At 49.6% G+C, this 14,297-nt stretch overlaps 5 protein-coding genes across 5 annotated transcripts; 1 reads left to right on the forward strand and 4 right to left on the reverse strand.

Moving 5' to 3' along the window:
• Positions 1 to 114: 114 nt before the first annotated feature.
• Positions 115 to 2,333, reverse strand: RhiXN_02141 (SH3 domain-containing protein; the record flags this gene model as incomplete). Its single annotated transcript, XM_043321960.1, has 7 exons — positions 115 to 178; positions 236 to 306; positions 363 to 1,733; positions 1,808 to 1,908; positions 1,974 to 2,097; positions 2,174 to 2,249; positions 2,305 to 2,333. The coding sequence occupies 7 exons, from the start codon at positions 2,331 to 2,333 to the stop codon at positions 115 to 117; spliced, it is 1,836 nt and encodes a 611-aa protein (XP_043187783.1).
• Positions 2,334 to 2,777: 444 nt separating this feature from the next.
• RhiXN_02142 (SH3 domain-containing protein) lies at positions 2,778 to 3,649 on the reverse strand (the record flags this gene model as incomplete). Its single annotated transcript, XM_043321961.1, has 6 exons — positions 2,778 to 2,989; positions 3,050 to 3,075; positions 3,126 to 3,309; positions 3,363 to 3,414; positions 3,469 to 3,514; positions 3,567 to 3,649. The coding sequence occupies 6 exons, from the start codon at positions 3,647 to 3,649 to the stop codon at positions 2,778 to 2,780; spliced, it is 603 nt and encodes a 200-aa protein (XP_043187784.1).
• A 288-nt stretch (positions 3,650 to 3,937) lies between these two features.
• RhiXN_02143 (cyclin-dependent kinase) lies at positions 3,938 to 5,264 on the forward strand (the record flags this gene model as incomplete). Its single annotated transcript, XM_043321962.1, has 4 exons — positions 3,938 to 3,997; positions 4,057 to 4,482; positions 4,543 to 4,758; positions 4,821 to 5,264. 4 exons carry the CDS (start codon positions 3,938 to 3,940, stop codon positions 5,262 to 5,264), a joined length of 1,146 nt encoding a protein of 381 aa, XP_043187785.1.
• A 2,503-nt stretch (positions 5,265 to 7,767) lies between these two features.
• Positions 7,768 to 9,254, reverse strand: RhiXN_02144 (ABC transporter; the record flags this gene model as incomplete). Its single annotated transcript, XM_043321963.1, has 7 exons — positions 7,768 to 7,914; positions 7,970 to 8,076; positions 8,137 to 8,465; positions 8,522 to 8,535; positions 8,603 to 8,836; positions 8,889 to 9,035; positions 9,096 to 9,254. The coding sequence occupies 7 exons, from the start codon at positions 9,252 to 9,254 to the stop codon at positions 7,768 to 7,770; spliced, it is 1,137 nt and encodes a 378-aa protein (XP_043187786.1).
• Positions 9,255 to 10,055: 801 nt separating this feature from the next.
• RhiXN_02145 (ABC transporter transmembrane region) lies at positions 10,056 to 13,956 on the reverse strand (the record flags this gene model as incomplete). Its single annotated transcript, XM_043321964.1, has 17 exons — positions 10,056 to 10,166; positions 10,217 to 10,258; positions 10,335 to 10,525; positions 10,579 to 10,641; positions 10,703 to 10,750; positions 10,800 to 11,211; positions 11,272 to 11,476; positions 11,528 to 11,663; positions 11,716 to 11,843; positions 11,902 to 11,907; positions 11,973 to 12,007; positions 12,057 to 12,422; positions 12,476 to 12,587; positions 12,651 to 12,685; positions 12,734 to 13,015; positions 13,086 to 13,349; positions 13,405 to 13,956. 17 exons carry the CDS (start codon positions 13,954 to 13,956, stop codon positions 10,056 to 10,058), a joined length of 2,988 nt encoding a protein of 995 aa, XP_043187787.1.
• Between the last annotated feature and the right edge of the window lie 341 nt (positions 13,957 to 14,297).

The following is a 14,297-nucleotide window of genomic DNA, read 5'->3' on the forward strand; positions in this document are numbered from 1 at the left end:
GAGCGCGTACATACAACAGTCAAAGTCAATCGTGTGGGTGGTGGGTTCCAGTACGGAGATAGGAATACAATCGGGGAAAGAGAGAAAGAGAGGGAGGTGGTATCATGTCGAGATTTACACTACTTCAGTGAAGTTGGCTGGGAAAATGCCCTGTTTTCCATTGAGTTTGCCTGTCCACCTAAAAGTGGGACGTCCCGTTAAGTGATAAAGTTTAGTAGAAGAACAAGGGACATACCAATCGTCTGTTGAATTTGTCTTTTTCATGACTGTGATAATATCTCCCTTGTTAAATGACAAATCGCCCGACTGATAATATAAAGATAAGCTCAGAGGTTCTGTAGATCACGCCAAGCAGTACTGACCTCTTGAGCAATGAAATCAAACAATGCAATTGCCCGAGCAACGCCCTCGGCCTGGGGGTCTCGAAGCCCAGGTTTTGTAGAAATTTTGGGGGTGGGCTGGCGAGCTGGTTTCTGGCCAAACGGATCGTCCTCCCAGACGTTGGCGTCCTTGTTGGCAATATTCAAGTCAGTTTCAACAAGTCCGGGGTAAAAGCCTCGACCGTTCGAAGAGCCGTGCCCGTTGCTTGCAACGCTCGAACTCCATGGTCCGCCGCTATCAAAGCTACCTCGCGCCAGTCCGTTTCCGTTTGTCGTCGTCTTTGTGGGTGAATCGTGGAAAGAGTTGAACGGGTCTTCGTCGTCGTCGCCGGTCATTAGATCAACCTCTTTGCGCTCGGTTTCCTTCTTTGTAAAACGGGCGCCCCATCCCCCGATGCCCCCATATGTAGAGGTCGGACGACCATTGCTAGGCGAGCCATTCTCGTTGTTATTTTCCTTGCTTCGGCCAAAGAACGAACCGCCGGTACCGTTGCTCTTGGACGAAAAGTTCCTATTCAGAGCCAATCGCTGCTGGGCTGATATATCCGAAAACTGTGTTTGGGTAGGCGAAGTGTTGCTTAATGCGCTATAGGGGGAGGCATTTTGGCGCATGCGTGTTTCGTAATCTTCAATCGACTTGCGCGGAAGGTCTCTTGAAACACGAGTCGGCTCTGCCGTCCGCGACGGGTCGAAATCAGACTCGAAATGGGTATCAAAGCCGTCGAGCCTATCCGTAGGTTTACTCGAAACCGAGGTCGATTTGCGGTGATCGACCGGAGAAGCAAAGGGTGACCGGGTAGCAGCGCTTGGCGCCTCGTTGGTATAGTCGTCGTCTGGATCAGGGAAATAACTTGTGCTTTCTTTCTTTTTGCCCCAAGGTGGTGAAAATACCCCGGACATTCGTTTGGTGCGATCAATAATTCCGCCTCTGGGGCTAGACTGGTTACTGGAAGATCCGACACCCCCGAAATGGTATCCTCCGCTCACGTCGCTCCCCGTCCGATCCTCTTGAATCCATTTTTGGCCGGTAGGCAGGCCTGTGCAGCGTTCCAAAGCACGAACGAGGGTTTGAGCCCATGGTGGGGTTGGAACAACTCCACTGAGGAGCTGTTTTGATGTAACATCAGCATCGTAAGCGATAGCGTTTGCGTCTTGGCGTTCGACGATAATAGATCCCTCCACGCTTATACCGCCGAATAGCCCCTTGGTCCGGCTGTACGAGTACATGGCAGCGACCTTGCCCTTGGTGTTGAGAGCGACATCGGCACCCCCATTACGTCCAATCGGACCGACCGCGAGGCTCATATTACCTCCCAGAGTGAGAGACCCTGCAGACATGAATGATTTGACGGCCTGAAATAAATTCATGACACCATCGTAAGATTTTTCTGAATGTGATGAAATAGGGAATGTATTGAGAAACTTACTGCTCGAGTGTTGAGGACGATGAGAAAGTCTGTCATTTCGGCGCCCGCCTGGCCTCCTACGCCCATCCCAGCTGTGCCGATCGCACTGGGAGCACTCCATGCTGCACGGGGGAGGAATGTAAGCGAACGTTCTGGTAAAGGGGTGGGAAAGTGAGGCGCAACTTACTACCGTCGTGTAATCGAGCAATGACGATGCCGCTCCCCGCTCGTGCAGAGAACAGAAAGCCGGCTTTGACTACGGTGAATATAGCAAAGCCGTGAGCTTGTTCGAGAATTTGTCGGGGGATAAGCTACGGTAGCCAAGGAGAGATTAAGCGAGTAAGCGACCAGTGTATCTGTTGTCGTGTCGTCTATTAGTCTACGTACACCGTCGAGGCCATCATTTCTCCCGTCCACAAAAGATAATAGTATTTTGGTCGCCTTGTCGCACTCTTTCGGTAAACTGTGAACCTGTATCAGTCACTGCATTTGGCGCCACAGAAGGTTCCGATACGCACCTCACAGGCAGTGGGGATGCGAACTTCATGTCGTGAATATGTCGTGGTTAGGAGCAGAATAAGGAAAGTTAAACCTGGGAAATGTACAGAGCGAAGTGGGTCGAAATCGGCAGCCGAGACCAGAGGCAAGATCAGGCCATAAGTAAGATAGCGTTTCGCGCGGGGCCTGTGATATAAGTAACACCCCCTTAAGCGCCCGGTATTGGTTGGTCCCTTACTGCTGGCGATATTGCCGATTTCAGACTCAATCAATGCATGCATATGGACCGACGCATTTCTAGAAGCCAAGTAATAAGGAACGAGATGTATTCGGATCGGTATCAGAAGGAAAGAGTACATCAAGCATCGGCTCGACCGGTGGAAATACATTAAAAGGGAATAGAAAATGTCCTAAAGTGTTCAATCTGGAGAAACTTAGTTCTCAAGCTTGCCACTCTCCAATTACTAGATCAAGAGCCAAGCTCCGAGCGATGCTAGAACAGCACCCATCGAAAAGCTAGCCATGCTAGTAGCCGAGTTGGTGCTTGGGTTCGCGGTTGTGGTGGGGCTGGAGGCGGATCCTGCCGAAGTTCCTGTCGAGGACTGCTAGCGGTCGAAGATGCGCTTGACGAGGTCGGTGCGACCGAAGCAGTAGTTGGATCAGATGCCTCGGCATTTGCGCGGAATTGACCGGCATTTTGGCCATCTATATGGGGTAACTTATATTAGTGAACTGATGTTTAAACTATCCTTGAACCATGCGTACCATGAGTGAGCTCGGGATTAATGGAGCTAATTGTACAATCAGTACAGATTCATGCAAGCTACGCATTAATACTCACAAGACCGCACCCTTGGTGCACAGGCCACCAGCCTGATCGAAGAACCAAACGGGGTTGGTATCCTTGACTATATATTCGGTCGTCGGGAGACCTTTCGAGTCAACAGGTGTGCCATCGGCGACCGTGATGACACCAGAGTTGTATCCACCGGGCTTGGGGATACAAGGATCCTTGAAAGTTGATTCTTTTGCGCTAGTAAGCACGATGCTATTAGAGCACTGATGGGCAAACACATACCTACAGCACTGTGGCTGCCGGCGCGAAACTCGAAAACAATCTTGTCTCCAGCCTGATCAACGGAAAATATTAACTCGGAATACAGGTCAAGAAGTCATGCACATACCTGAGGACGAACCGAGCTAGGGTCAAAGCCCATTCCGAGCTGACCACTGGCGATATTTACTTGGTGAATGTCCACCTAGCGACAACGGGGAAACTTACGTCGTCTCATCCTTGCCAACCCCAACAACATAATCAAATGCCAGCACAGAGGGAATAGCGAGCAAAAGAGCAGCGACGCGCATAGTGCAATGAGAGAGAGAAAGGGAGGCTCTAGAACGCGAGGGGCAAGGAAAGAAAGAACAACGGAGAAAACCAAGACCCGAACGTTCAAGAGCCTTGGAGATCCTTCGACTTGGCGTGGCGATGCCGGCAGACCCTGATGCCGGCGCTTAGCCCCACGTGAGAATCCAGTCTGGAAATTGGCCTTCATCGCCTCGACCCCCTCTTTGAACTCAGTCAACCCGTTGCCCCCTCCTTTCCTCAGTCTTTCCCACTACCACCACCACGATCTTTGATTGCGCTCGACGGCTATGAGCAACTACGTTCAACTCGAGAAACTCGGTGAGGGTACCTATGCCACTGTCTTCAAGGTAGGCAAGCGCCCTTGGATTGCCACCACGAATAAATGCCGAGCATCTATTTATTGTAGGGACGTTCACGCACGACCAATGAAATCGTCGCACTCAAGGAGATCCATCTCGATGCGGAAGAAGGCACACCATCGACGGCCATTCGCGAGATCTCGCTCATGAAGGAACTTAAGCATGTCAATATCGTCCGTTTACATGATGTCATCCACACCGAAACCAAGCTCGTTCTCATCTTCGAGTACTGCGAGCAAGATCTTAAGAAGTACATGGATACACATGGCGAACGTGGTGCACTCGACCCGAACACTGTGCGCAGTTTCATGTACCAATTGCTCAAGGGCACCGCATTTTGCCACGACAATCGTGTGCTTCACCGTGACCTGAAACCCCAGAACTTGCTCATTAATCGCAAAGGCGAGCTCAAGCTCGGCGATTTTGGTCTTGCGAGAGCATTTGGTGTGCCAGTCAACACGTTCTCAAATGAGGTAATGACTCGTGTCTGCCCAGCCTTGGAACGGATACTGATATTTTTGGACGGTTTATAGGTCGTCACCCTGTGGTACCGCGCTCCAGACGTACTGCTCGGTTCTCGGACGTACAATACGTCAATCGACGTCTGGTCTTGTGGATGTATTTTCGCGGAGATGATCACTGGTGTACCCCTATTCCGCGGGCGCGATAACCAGGACCAACTGCTGAACATTATGAGGATCATTGGGACTCCCGATGAACGGGTACTCCGTAAAATTGCGGCTGACTCGGTGAGTTGGTCCCGGAACCTTCCAAATAGGCTGATTGACTCATAGCTATATGCGTTCGGCAGCCCGAGATCCAGCTCAAGCAGTACCCGAGATACCCCAAGGTTCCCTGGCAGCAAGTCGTTCCCAAGGCCACTCCCCAAGGTTTGTGCATATCGCATACAATCGCCGGGCTCCTATCTCAATCATTTGTTATTCACAGCGATCGATCTCCTCGAACGCCTCTGCAATTCGACCCAACCAAGCGTATCACTGCCCAAGAGCTCTTTCTCACCCATACTTTACAACTCCCTCTAGCGCTCCATGTTCAACCAGCCGCAATTTGCGTACCCCAACAGGCAGCTGATCATGCATTCCCAACCCAGATGGCTGACGCTCGTCAACAGCAACAACAGCAACTGGCGTATCAACAGCAGCAGATGCAGCAGCAAATGCAACAGAGCGGACCCCCTAACCAGTACTACACGCCTTCGGGGCAGTACACTCAACAATACGGGCAGGGTCGTTAAATGAGCTGTTGAATGAAATGCGCGTCCGTCTAGTTGATGCGTTGAGGTTTCGGTCATTTTTTGGAAGGCTGGGACCTTGCCATATTGCTGTGGGTGTTGTGTTGTCTACCGTTTTGTGTCGAATGTGTGTATATCGTGACTTAATTGCTGTTTCATTATTAATATATGGTCTGTGAAACCTGAGTTGGGCGAATGTGAGACGCTTGGAAATGGCAAGTGTATCCATAAACTGGAAATCGGATCGCGATCAGTACAATGCCGCAAACTATAGAAAACTTACCGCGGCAGCGAGCTTCTCCCAAGATATTATGCACACGGAGTTAAATTGGCTATGTCCGTGTGTTCACTGCAATTGCACCAGTCATAGCATACAGAAGGCTACGCGCAGTTCTCTGCATCCCTTGGTTACAATAGGCCTCTAGTGTGGTTTGAGGTTCTGGTTTGAGTCGTATACGCTACCTATCTCTCGCCTTCAACTCTTAATGATCTCGGGCTTGTGAGAACCCATGGGCTAGCAAACTTCTTGTTGGTATTCTATCCATCGGCGCCAGGCACCCGATCCAAACAAGTTCAGGTGGAGGTTTCAGATACCAGCGCAAGCACAGATTAAACAGTCTCACAGGACCCACCCAGCCTTGAATTTAAGCCCATCAAATCAAAGATCGCATAGAAAAAGGTAACCAATCCGAGGGGGGAGAGAAGGAAGGTGTAACGTGCATGCTAAATTCAGATATACAGTAAACCCTCTACCACGGCTCGGTTGCATGGCACTCGCCGAGCTCTTGAAGCGATTGGCTGGTTGAGATTGGGCTCCACCGGGAAAAGAAAAATGCCATGCTCGTGTAGTATTGATAGAGGAGGTGGAAACCCCAGGGTATGCACTTTGGCATGGCACGGTGTGGTTCTGGATACACGTACTCTTGGCTGACCTTTATTGGCCAAACGAAGGTCGCTCGGAGGCTCTACGTAGCCGGTACCAACTGTTATTAAAGTCCACCCTAAAATAGCAGGATGCCCCGATCTATGGTGCCTTGTGGAAGGCCAAGCGTATCTCGATAGGTTGCGATGTTATTCTAAATGCCGAATGCTTATAAAGCATTCATTTGATTGGGGGAACGGCCTCCTATTGCCGAGCAAAAAGGCCGTTCATGGGTCAGCTATAGCCGATTCCCGGAATCCGAGTTGCACAAACGAGCGAGCCAGTTTTATTGTGGAGCATATAGGTTACGGTCTCCAGTCATAGTATTCTAGACCTATCCTTGCCTAATGCTCGTGAAAGTATGTGAAAGTATGGATCGGAAAGCAGTTGGCCGACTCCCGAGCATGTGTGGGTACAGTCGGCTATGCATCGGGCACGATCCAATTAAAATTGCATTCCGATTCTCTCGCAGTGTTCTAAAGATGTAGAACTTGATTGTAACGCCCGATATAATGCATAGATGGCCATTCGAAGTTGTTTCGTTGGCTTCTCTGATCAAGGAGGCTCATAAACAAAGCTATGCCTCAAGATGATATCGCTTGAAGTTTGAAATCATTTGGGGATGCGGTCGTACCGTGTCGCCATGCGAAGGACTGTTTGTGCGATGTGAGTTGCCACGACGCGGAGGATTCAATACGCCGTATCATCCTGTCCGTCCTGAGGACGGTGATAGATATATATATTTACATGCTGTTGAGCCCACAGGAACCACCACCAGCCACACTCCCCGCTTTCAGATATTCCTGCTACTCATAACACTCATAAAATCTTCGTAGTCTTACTTCTTGAACGATTTATACTATCTCTCTTCATGGGAAAATCGACACCCTCTATTACTACAGCGGCACCTGGTACACCACGACCTGAGGCACCGGCGACACCAGTGCCACAAAATTAGTACCCATGGCTCAGCATATGGCTACATGATAGTGTAAGTAAGGTTTCTGCTGTCAATCCACGTACTATTGCTGATGTGGATATCTTGTTCTGATTAAATCCGGCTAGTCACAACAATAGGACCGTTGAGCACACTTGACTGTTGACAGTAACCGTTGTCTATCGTAGTGTATTATGTGTACCTATTGTGATACCCCTGTTAAGTTTCATGGCTTACTTGTTTTAAAATGATCAACATAAGGCGCTGTGGATTGATTCGAACTCGAAAAGGGCCACTACTAGCTATGTATGTTATACATGATGATCCAACTGTCTCACTGAGGTTTAGTTACATGCGCATACGTGCGTGCTCGAATTGTTACTTTACCGGTAGCTGTGAAGGACTTCGTGCGTTAGTTCCGTAGAGGTTTACATTACTTAGCCGAACCTAGCTGTAGTAATTATAAACCAGGTCAAGCGTTGGAGCAGGGGGTACACGGGGGTATGCTGCCCAGTCGCATGTATATAGCACGTGCCCGCATACGCGGAGATATATCCCTTCTACTGCTACACATCCCGTCTCCAGCGTGTTCACCGATTGCGTGAAATTAGGAAAAACGTGTTTATTAGATAGCATTTATCTCGTCATCAACAAAGTCGGTTCTTTGCCATGGCATACAGTGCATCTCTATCACCACTCTCGTCGACAAGCGATTTGAATGCCCCTGACTCTTTCCGTAGTAGTGCCGCCGGAGAGTCAAACTCAACAATTTTCCCAGCCTCAAGTACTATTATCTACAACAGCAGTTGGTATAAATAAATAATAAGCGAGTGGGATATATACACTTACCTTATCTGCGTCACAGATTGTCTGCAGCCGATGTGCAACAATGATCAGCGTCCGGTCCTTCAGCTCCGTCCGAATCGACTTCTGGATTACTGTATCCGTGTTGTAGTCTATACCAGCCCACCTTAGCACCATCCCTCTCACACCACTCATCTTTACCGTCTACCCACCGATTGCCGCAGTGGCTTCGTCCAGTATCAGCACCTTGCTCCTCCTCACGATCGCACGTGCAAGCGCAAGTATCTGCCTCTGTCCCAGCGAGAAGTTCCCTCCTCCTGCACTCACTCCCGATTCCAGTCCAATGTACCCTTCGTCGTTCTCCGACTGAACCGTGTCTAGCCCAGCAGACCGCAGCGCAGCGTTCAGCACCGCGTCGTCGTACTCGTCGAACGGGTCGAGGTTCTGCCTGACCGTGCCGCTCATCAGCTCTGGCTGCTGAGGGATGATCGTGATGCTCGAGCGCAGTGCGTCCAGGTTCACGCCGTGTGTCGGGATCCCGCTGCACAAACATCAGCGTACATTCGCTGAGCAGAAGCAAGACCAAACAGCACTCACTCGTAGCACGTTCCCTTCGATAGGGATCATGCGCAGCAGCGACAGGGTCAGGGAGCTCTTGCCGCTGCCTGTCCTGCCTACGACACCGACACGCTCGCCAGACTTGATCTCGAATGACAGGCTGTGGAGGACTGCAGGACCGTCCTTGGAGTAGCGCGCTGTGAGGTTCTCGGCGACGATGTGACCGGATGCAGGCCAGTATGCGGGAGGAGCCTTCTCTGGGACTGACTCGGGCTCCTGTTCGATGTTGATATAGTCTTGGATACGCTCGAGACTGTTGCCCTGGACCTGGAACTCGTTGAGGAAACGCACCCACTATTGTCGGAACATCAGCGCATTGTTCTTAGACCTTCCATATAAGGCTTACCCATATAATCCCACCAGAGAAAGCAACCGCCATGCTGAGGGAGAAGCCAGTGTCGCTGGCATCAACAGAGGCCTGATGGTATACCATGTATGCGGCCAGCCCGGACGAAAAAAGTCCACCAAGTACATCCATCCGATACAGATCCACCTCTAATCCTTATACGCTCAGCCCTGGACCTGTGAATATCCACGATTTCGCTTTACTTACGTTTAGGCTCCAGAATGTCCTGTATGACCTTGTGTACTTGTCAATCCTCTTCAGAGCTTCGGCCTTAAACAACTCCTCAACCCCATATGCTCGGATTGAGGTGATGCCTTCTAGCGTAGTTCCAAAATGACTGAACAAGGGTGAACGAGCGTCGGACATCTCGCGTTGACGGGCATTTGGGCAGCGATATAGACCCGACCAAGCATAAGGCCGATAGCAAACACGGTGGCACCAGGGAGTGCGAAAATCGGACTTAGAACGTTACGAATAAATGAGTTTATATAGTCAAAGATAATATATATATACTAACGCAAACGTGACGATTCCGATGAAACGTGAGAGCAGCTGGAGCGTTCGTTGAACCAAGTTCTGGAATTCGTTCGGTAATGAGCCATCAATACAGCTACAATCACAGCCAGTAAGATCTCTATTTTTCGCGCACACGGCCAACTTACAAAATGTCTTGTGTGAATCTAGCAATGACACGTCCAGCTGGAGTGGAGTCAAGCCATCGCAATGGTGCTCCGAGCACAGCTTTGATCAGACGACTATGAATCCGACGTGACGCCCGCACCGACCCCAGTACATGGATCACAAACGCAACGGTGCATACTGTAACACCGCCTATCGAAATCACACCATATATGCTCAGATAGCTTGCAGAAAGATAAGCACGGCTCATATCTGAGCATAAAACACTGACAATGGCACATCCACACGCTCGGGTGCTCGTTGTTCGTCTTATACGCTCGTGCCCAAGTACTAGCGAGGTTAGTACCAAGTAGAAATGTCGTTTGATCAAGCACTCACCCAAGCCAGTACGTCTGTCCTAGTATCGACGCTCGCCCAGAGAGAACCCAAGCATGTAGACAACCCAGAACCAGAACCCACCGAGTGCAAGCAAGAACAGCTTGAGTGCCGCCCATCCAACATGCCCTTCCGCAACCTCTTCTGCCGCCATCAGCTTCCCATCTCTTTCTTCGCGTTTGCTTCGCTCTTGTCCACAGCATTACTCTCATCGACTACTTCTTCACCTTTCCTTTCCAGCTCTTCGTCTTTCTCTGCCTCCGCCTTCAGCTTCGGGTTCAGCCGCAGTGCTCGTCAATGCTGCCTTGGCTGACAATCCGCCCGTCCGGTCCAAGTGACACCACAAAGTGTGCAACCTCGCTCACCATCGCACGTTATGCGTCTGACCCATGTCAGTCGCTTCCTGTGCTTGTCTCATCCGTCTCAGCTTACCACTATGATCATCGTCCTTCCTGCCACAAGCTCCCCACGGAAGCAGTGGTCCACGATCCACCGCGACGTGTGCACATCCAGCGCAGAGAGCACGTCATCGAGTATGATGATGTCCGCCTTCGAGTAGATCGCGCGCGCAAGCGACACTCGAGCCTTCTGACCTCCGCTCAGCGTCATGCCCTTTTCACCGACTGATCGAGTATCAGATGCTTGCATCCTACCGACAGACATCGTCAGCACACACCTTCTGTCTGGTCGCCTGCCTCGAACAGCGTCAGGTCCCTCTCCAGCGCACACTGCGATATCACTACGCCCATGCATATACTCAGAATGCTAGCGTTGTCATAAGAACACTGAGCCGTACGCACCTTTCTTGTACCGCACTTCGTCGTACTCGCTCCAAGCAGAATGTTGTCCTAGCACCAGCAGTCAGATACTGGGTCGTGAGTTCAGCAGCTCACTCACTCGTATAGTTCGTTTTGGACCCAGGCTTCCTGGGCAGCATACGCGATGCCTCCTTGTCTCGGCAGAGAGAACCACGAGTCTGGTGCACTGGCACAAAGTGCATCTCTCTGGATACGAGAATGAGTGTGTATGCTAACAGATCATCGCTGCGCAGTATGCTTACCCCAACAAGGCCATGCAAGCTGGTCTTTCCGCATCCTGTCGGGCCGACGACCATGTTGATCTTGCCGCGGTGGAACAGCAGCTCTTGGTCGATGTGGAGCCTGAAGTTGCGTCTGGAAGGGGCGGGCGTGCCAGGAGCTTGGCGAGACCATTCGAAGGTTGCGTTGTTGAAACCAATCGCATCTTGCCTGAGTACATCAGCCTCGACAAGGTCTGACATGTTTTTGGTGTATGTATCAAGTAGCTCTGTCTGCGGCGTATCATTTTTGGTCAGAATACAATAATGATGTACCGGTGTTAATAAGCATACCTGATACAAGAACTCGTCGATACGATCTATAGAAACCTTGCCCTGAACAGAAAGCGGGATTTGCCAGGATAGTATTTGCAGTTGGTTACGCATGATGTCGAAGACTGCGATAGAAGCGAATACAATTGATGCGGTTAATGGTTTCTCGAACCATAACGTATGGCAGGCAAATGTGAGTGCCATGACAATTAACGGGAGCACATGACTACACTGCCAATCAGTAAAAGATCCAAAAATAAAGGCAGGGTGAGTATACTTAATGTCCTGGCCTACTTGTCCAATCCACTGCTTCTTCTTGTAGTACTCCAATTCTATCTCGCGCCTTTCCTCCACACGCGCAAGCACCTTCTTCTCCCAGCCAAAAAGTTTGACCATTCGTATGATGCTGAGAGCTAAGCTGGGTGATCAGTATACCATAGGAGATTTGCGAAAGTAACAACACACTTTCTGAAATCGCCTGGACGCGTTCATCGGTTTTTCTCATTCGCTTGGTTTGGACATCGTTGACCAACCTTGCAAGTATTCCGGTAACAGGGAACGATAGGACCATGAAACCCATCCCTATCACGGCACTAACAAAACTTATTAGAACTATTTGCGGCGTCATGACCTGAAGGGCCAGAAACGCACCCCATCCTAGAATGTTGTACAGAAAAAAAATGCTGGAGAGGATTTGAACCGGTGCATATACCATTACAGACAAGAAATAACTGCCATTTGTCACGTTTTCCATATCCTTTACTCAGAGGTAAGCCTTTTTCCGCCGTCATACATATAAGACTTACACTGGACATGAGGTTGTTGATCTTTCCGACCAGGTTCGAGTTACCATTCTGTTCTTTACTTGCTTCGTCCGAATTTTCCTTCCCCTTAGTAGAGCCTACACTCCCAATGAGAGTCTGAGTGTTACTCCCTTCAGCGGCGTGAACAGTACTCTCGGACTCGTCTTCTTCGCTTGCTTCAGAACTATTGAGGTACTCGGCGTCCATTCTCTCCTCGCTCTGAGTAGTTGTGGTTGTGCCGATGTGAGACGCAGACCTAGACGTTTTGCCATTCGACCGATCGGCGATTTGGGTCACCACTCGAATCCGGAGGGAGTGTTCAAACAGCAGTTGAGAAATCATCCCCGTAGCTCGAGCAATTGTGGCCATCTATAGATACTCTAAGCACAAAGATCGCAGAAATCGAATTGTAAAACCCTGACCTTCAAGAATACGTACCAATTAAACGATGGTGCTGAAAACGGGTCCGAGGAATAGCAATATACCCAGAACCAAGGCCGAAGCAGGCTCGGGCTCGACGGTTCTTCCAAGTATCTGCGTTAATTGTTCAGTATTTCTATAAGCATTTTGATAGTTTGACTGTACTTTAGAGTGTACCTGATCCCCACCGGGCCAGCAAACTCCATTAACCCCTAATTCCCTATCAGTGTCTGGTCATGTCAATAGTTGCCTCTGCTCACATAGACAACAAGCATGATGGCCATAGCGATATGCTCCTTCCAGAATACTGACATTAGTCCCCAAAAGAAGTGTCGTCGTTCTGTACGCTTCAATGGGTCCAATTTATTGAAGCTTCGCTGCTTCAGATATGACGCGCAATCATAGTCGGCCAGTGGTGGCAGTTGCTCGTATTCTAGCTTTGGCGCACGGTATGCAGTCCAGATAAGAGGGTCGAGGTATGTGTAGAGCGCCAGGGAGATAAGTGATGCGGTCTGTTCAGGATTGGGAATGTCGCTAGGATGCTGTGGTGAACCGTAGTAGTTAATATTATGAAATATAATGATAGTAATAAGGGTTGACTATGATACTTACTTTGGGGTCGAGGGGCACATATATCCTCGGAATAAACAATGGAACCACGACCGAAGCAAACCCAAGCACACCAATACGAGTCCATGTCAGCCATCCTCCCACAGCGTCGGCAGGATGTAGATTGTAGGTTGCGAAAGGCACCAGATCTCGCCATGTGTACACAGCAAACGCGATCAGAAGCAATACAACCAGATGGACATTTGCGACGGCACGGAAGCGAGGTGCGAGAGTAAGTGCAAGGATGGCCAGAATAGTCGTATATGTCTACCGGTGATTATTGTAACAAATTCAATTTGAGATCGCCAGTAGGTATACTCACATAGAACATGTATAGCGATATCTCGATCCACTCGGCAGTGCTGAACCGTCTCTCGCGCCTCTTGTATTTCTTGTGTTTACTTCCTTGCGCTTTGTTCACTACGTTCACATCCGAGTGCAAGTATGCCTCATTGACTCGTTCGGATTCATATTGCTTTACGCCAATTGCGTTATGCTCCTTGTTGATTGACACGATCGCACCAATCGTCAAGCCAGTAAGTGTGAGGCAGGCCAGTAGTCTCAGAACCTTCCATATGAGCACAGTAGCTCCGCCATGTTCTTTAATATGAGAGTACAAGTAAGGGGAAAAGCCAGCGCGTTGTATAACAGGCTGCTGAGGTGTCGAGTCGACATTGTCCTCGAGGTGTTCTCGGCCGCAAAGCTTTGTGATTAAGCGTTTGACGGAAGTTGTTGATACAAACGCGTGAAGCAGAAGTAAGATGAAGGAAACACCAGTGCAAACAACAAGTATGAGTAGGTCATATCCCCAAATGGCCGCACGCTGGGCCCGGGATGAGATTGACACGGTCTCCAAGAGCACGAGCTGGTCCATTGCGTGGATGCAAAGTGAATGAACACCATGGGAATAAATACTCAATTGACAAGTTGGATCAAATGTAAATACCGCTTCACTTAGAGCCGGGAGTAGCACATGGACTTCACTGCGGTCAAAGAACTAACTTCCGATTGCTGTGCACAATTGCAACATTGATTGGTCAACGATTTCAGGGTGTAATACTTGTATTATACTTGTTTTGGTATATCTTTTTCCTCGTACAACGCACATTCATTATAACTGCATGCACATGGTGCACTTAAAATATACTATAAACTGGGTTTTCATCAAAGGTGAATTTAACTATTTTTATATATAAAGGTAGCACTCCCGCGCAC

This window comes from Rhizoctonia solani, chromosome 16, assembly GCF_016906535.1.
Source record: "Rhizoctonia solani chromosome 16, complete sequence".
In the NCBI taxonomy this organism is placed as follows: domain Eukaryota; kingdom Fungi; phylum Basidiomycota; class Agaricomycetes; order Cantharellales; family Ceratobasidiaceae; genus Rhizoctonia; species Rhizoctonia solani.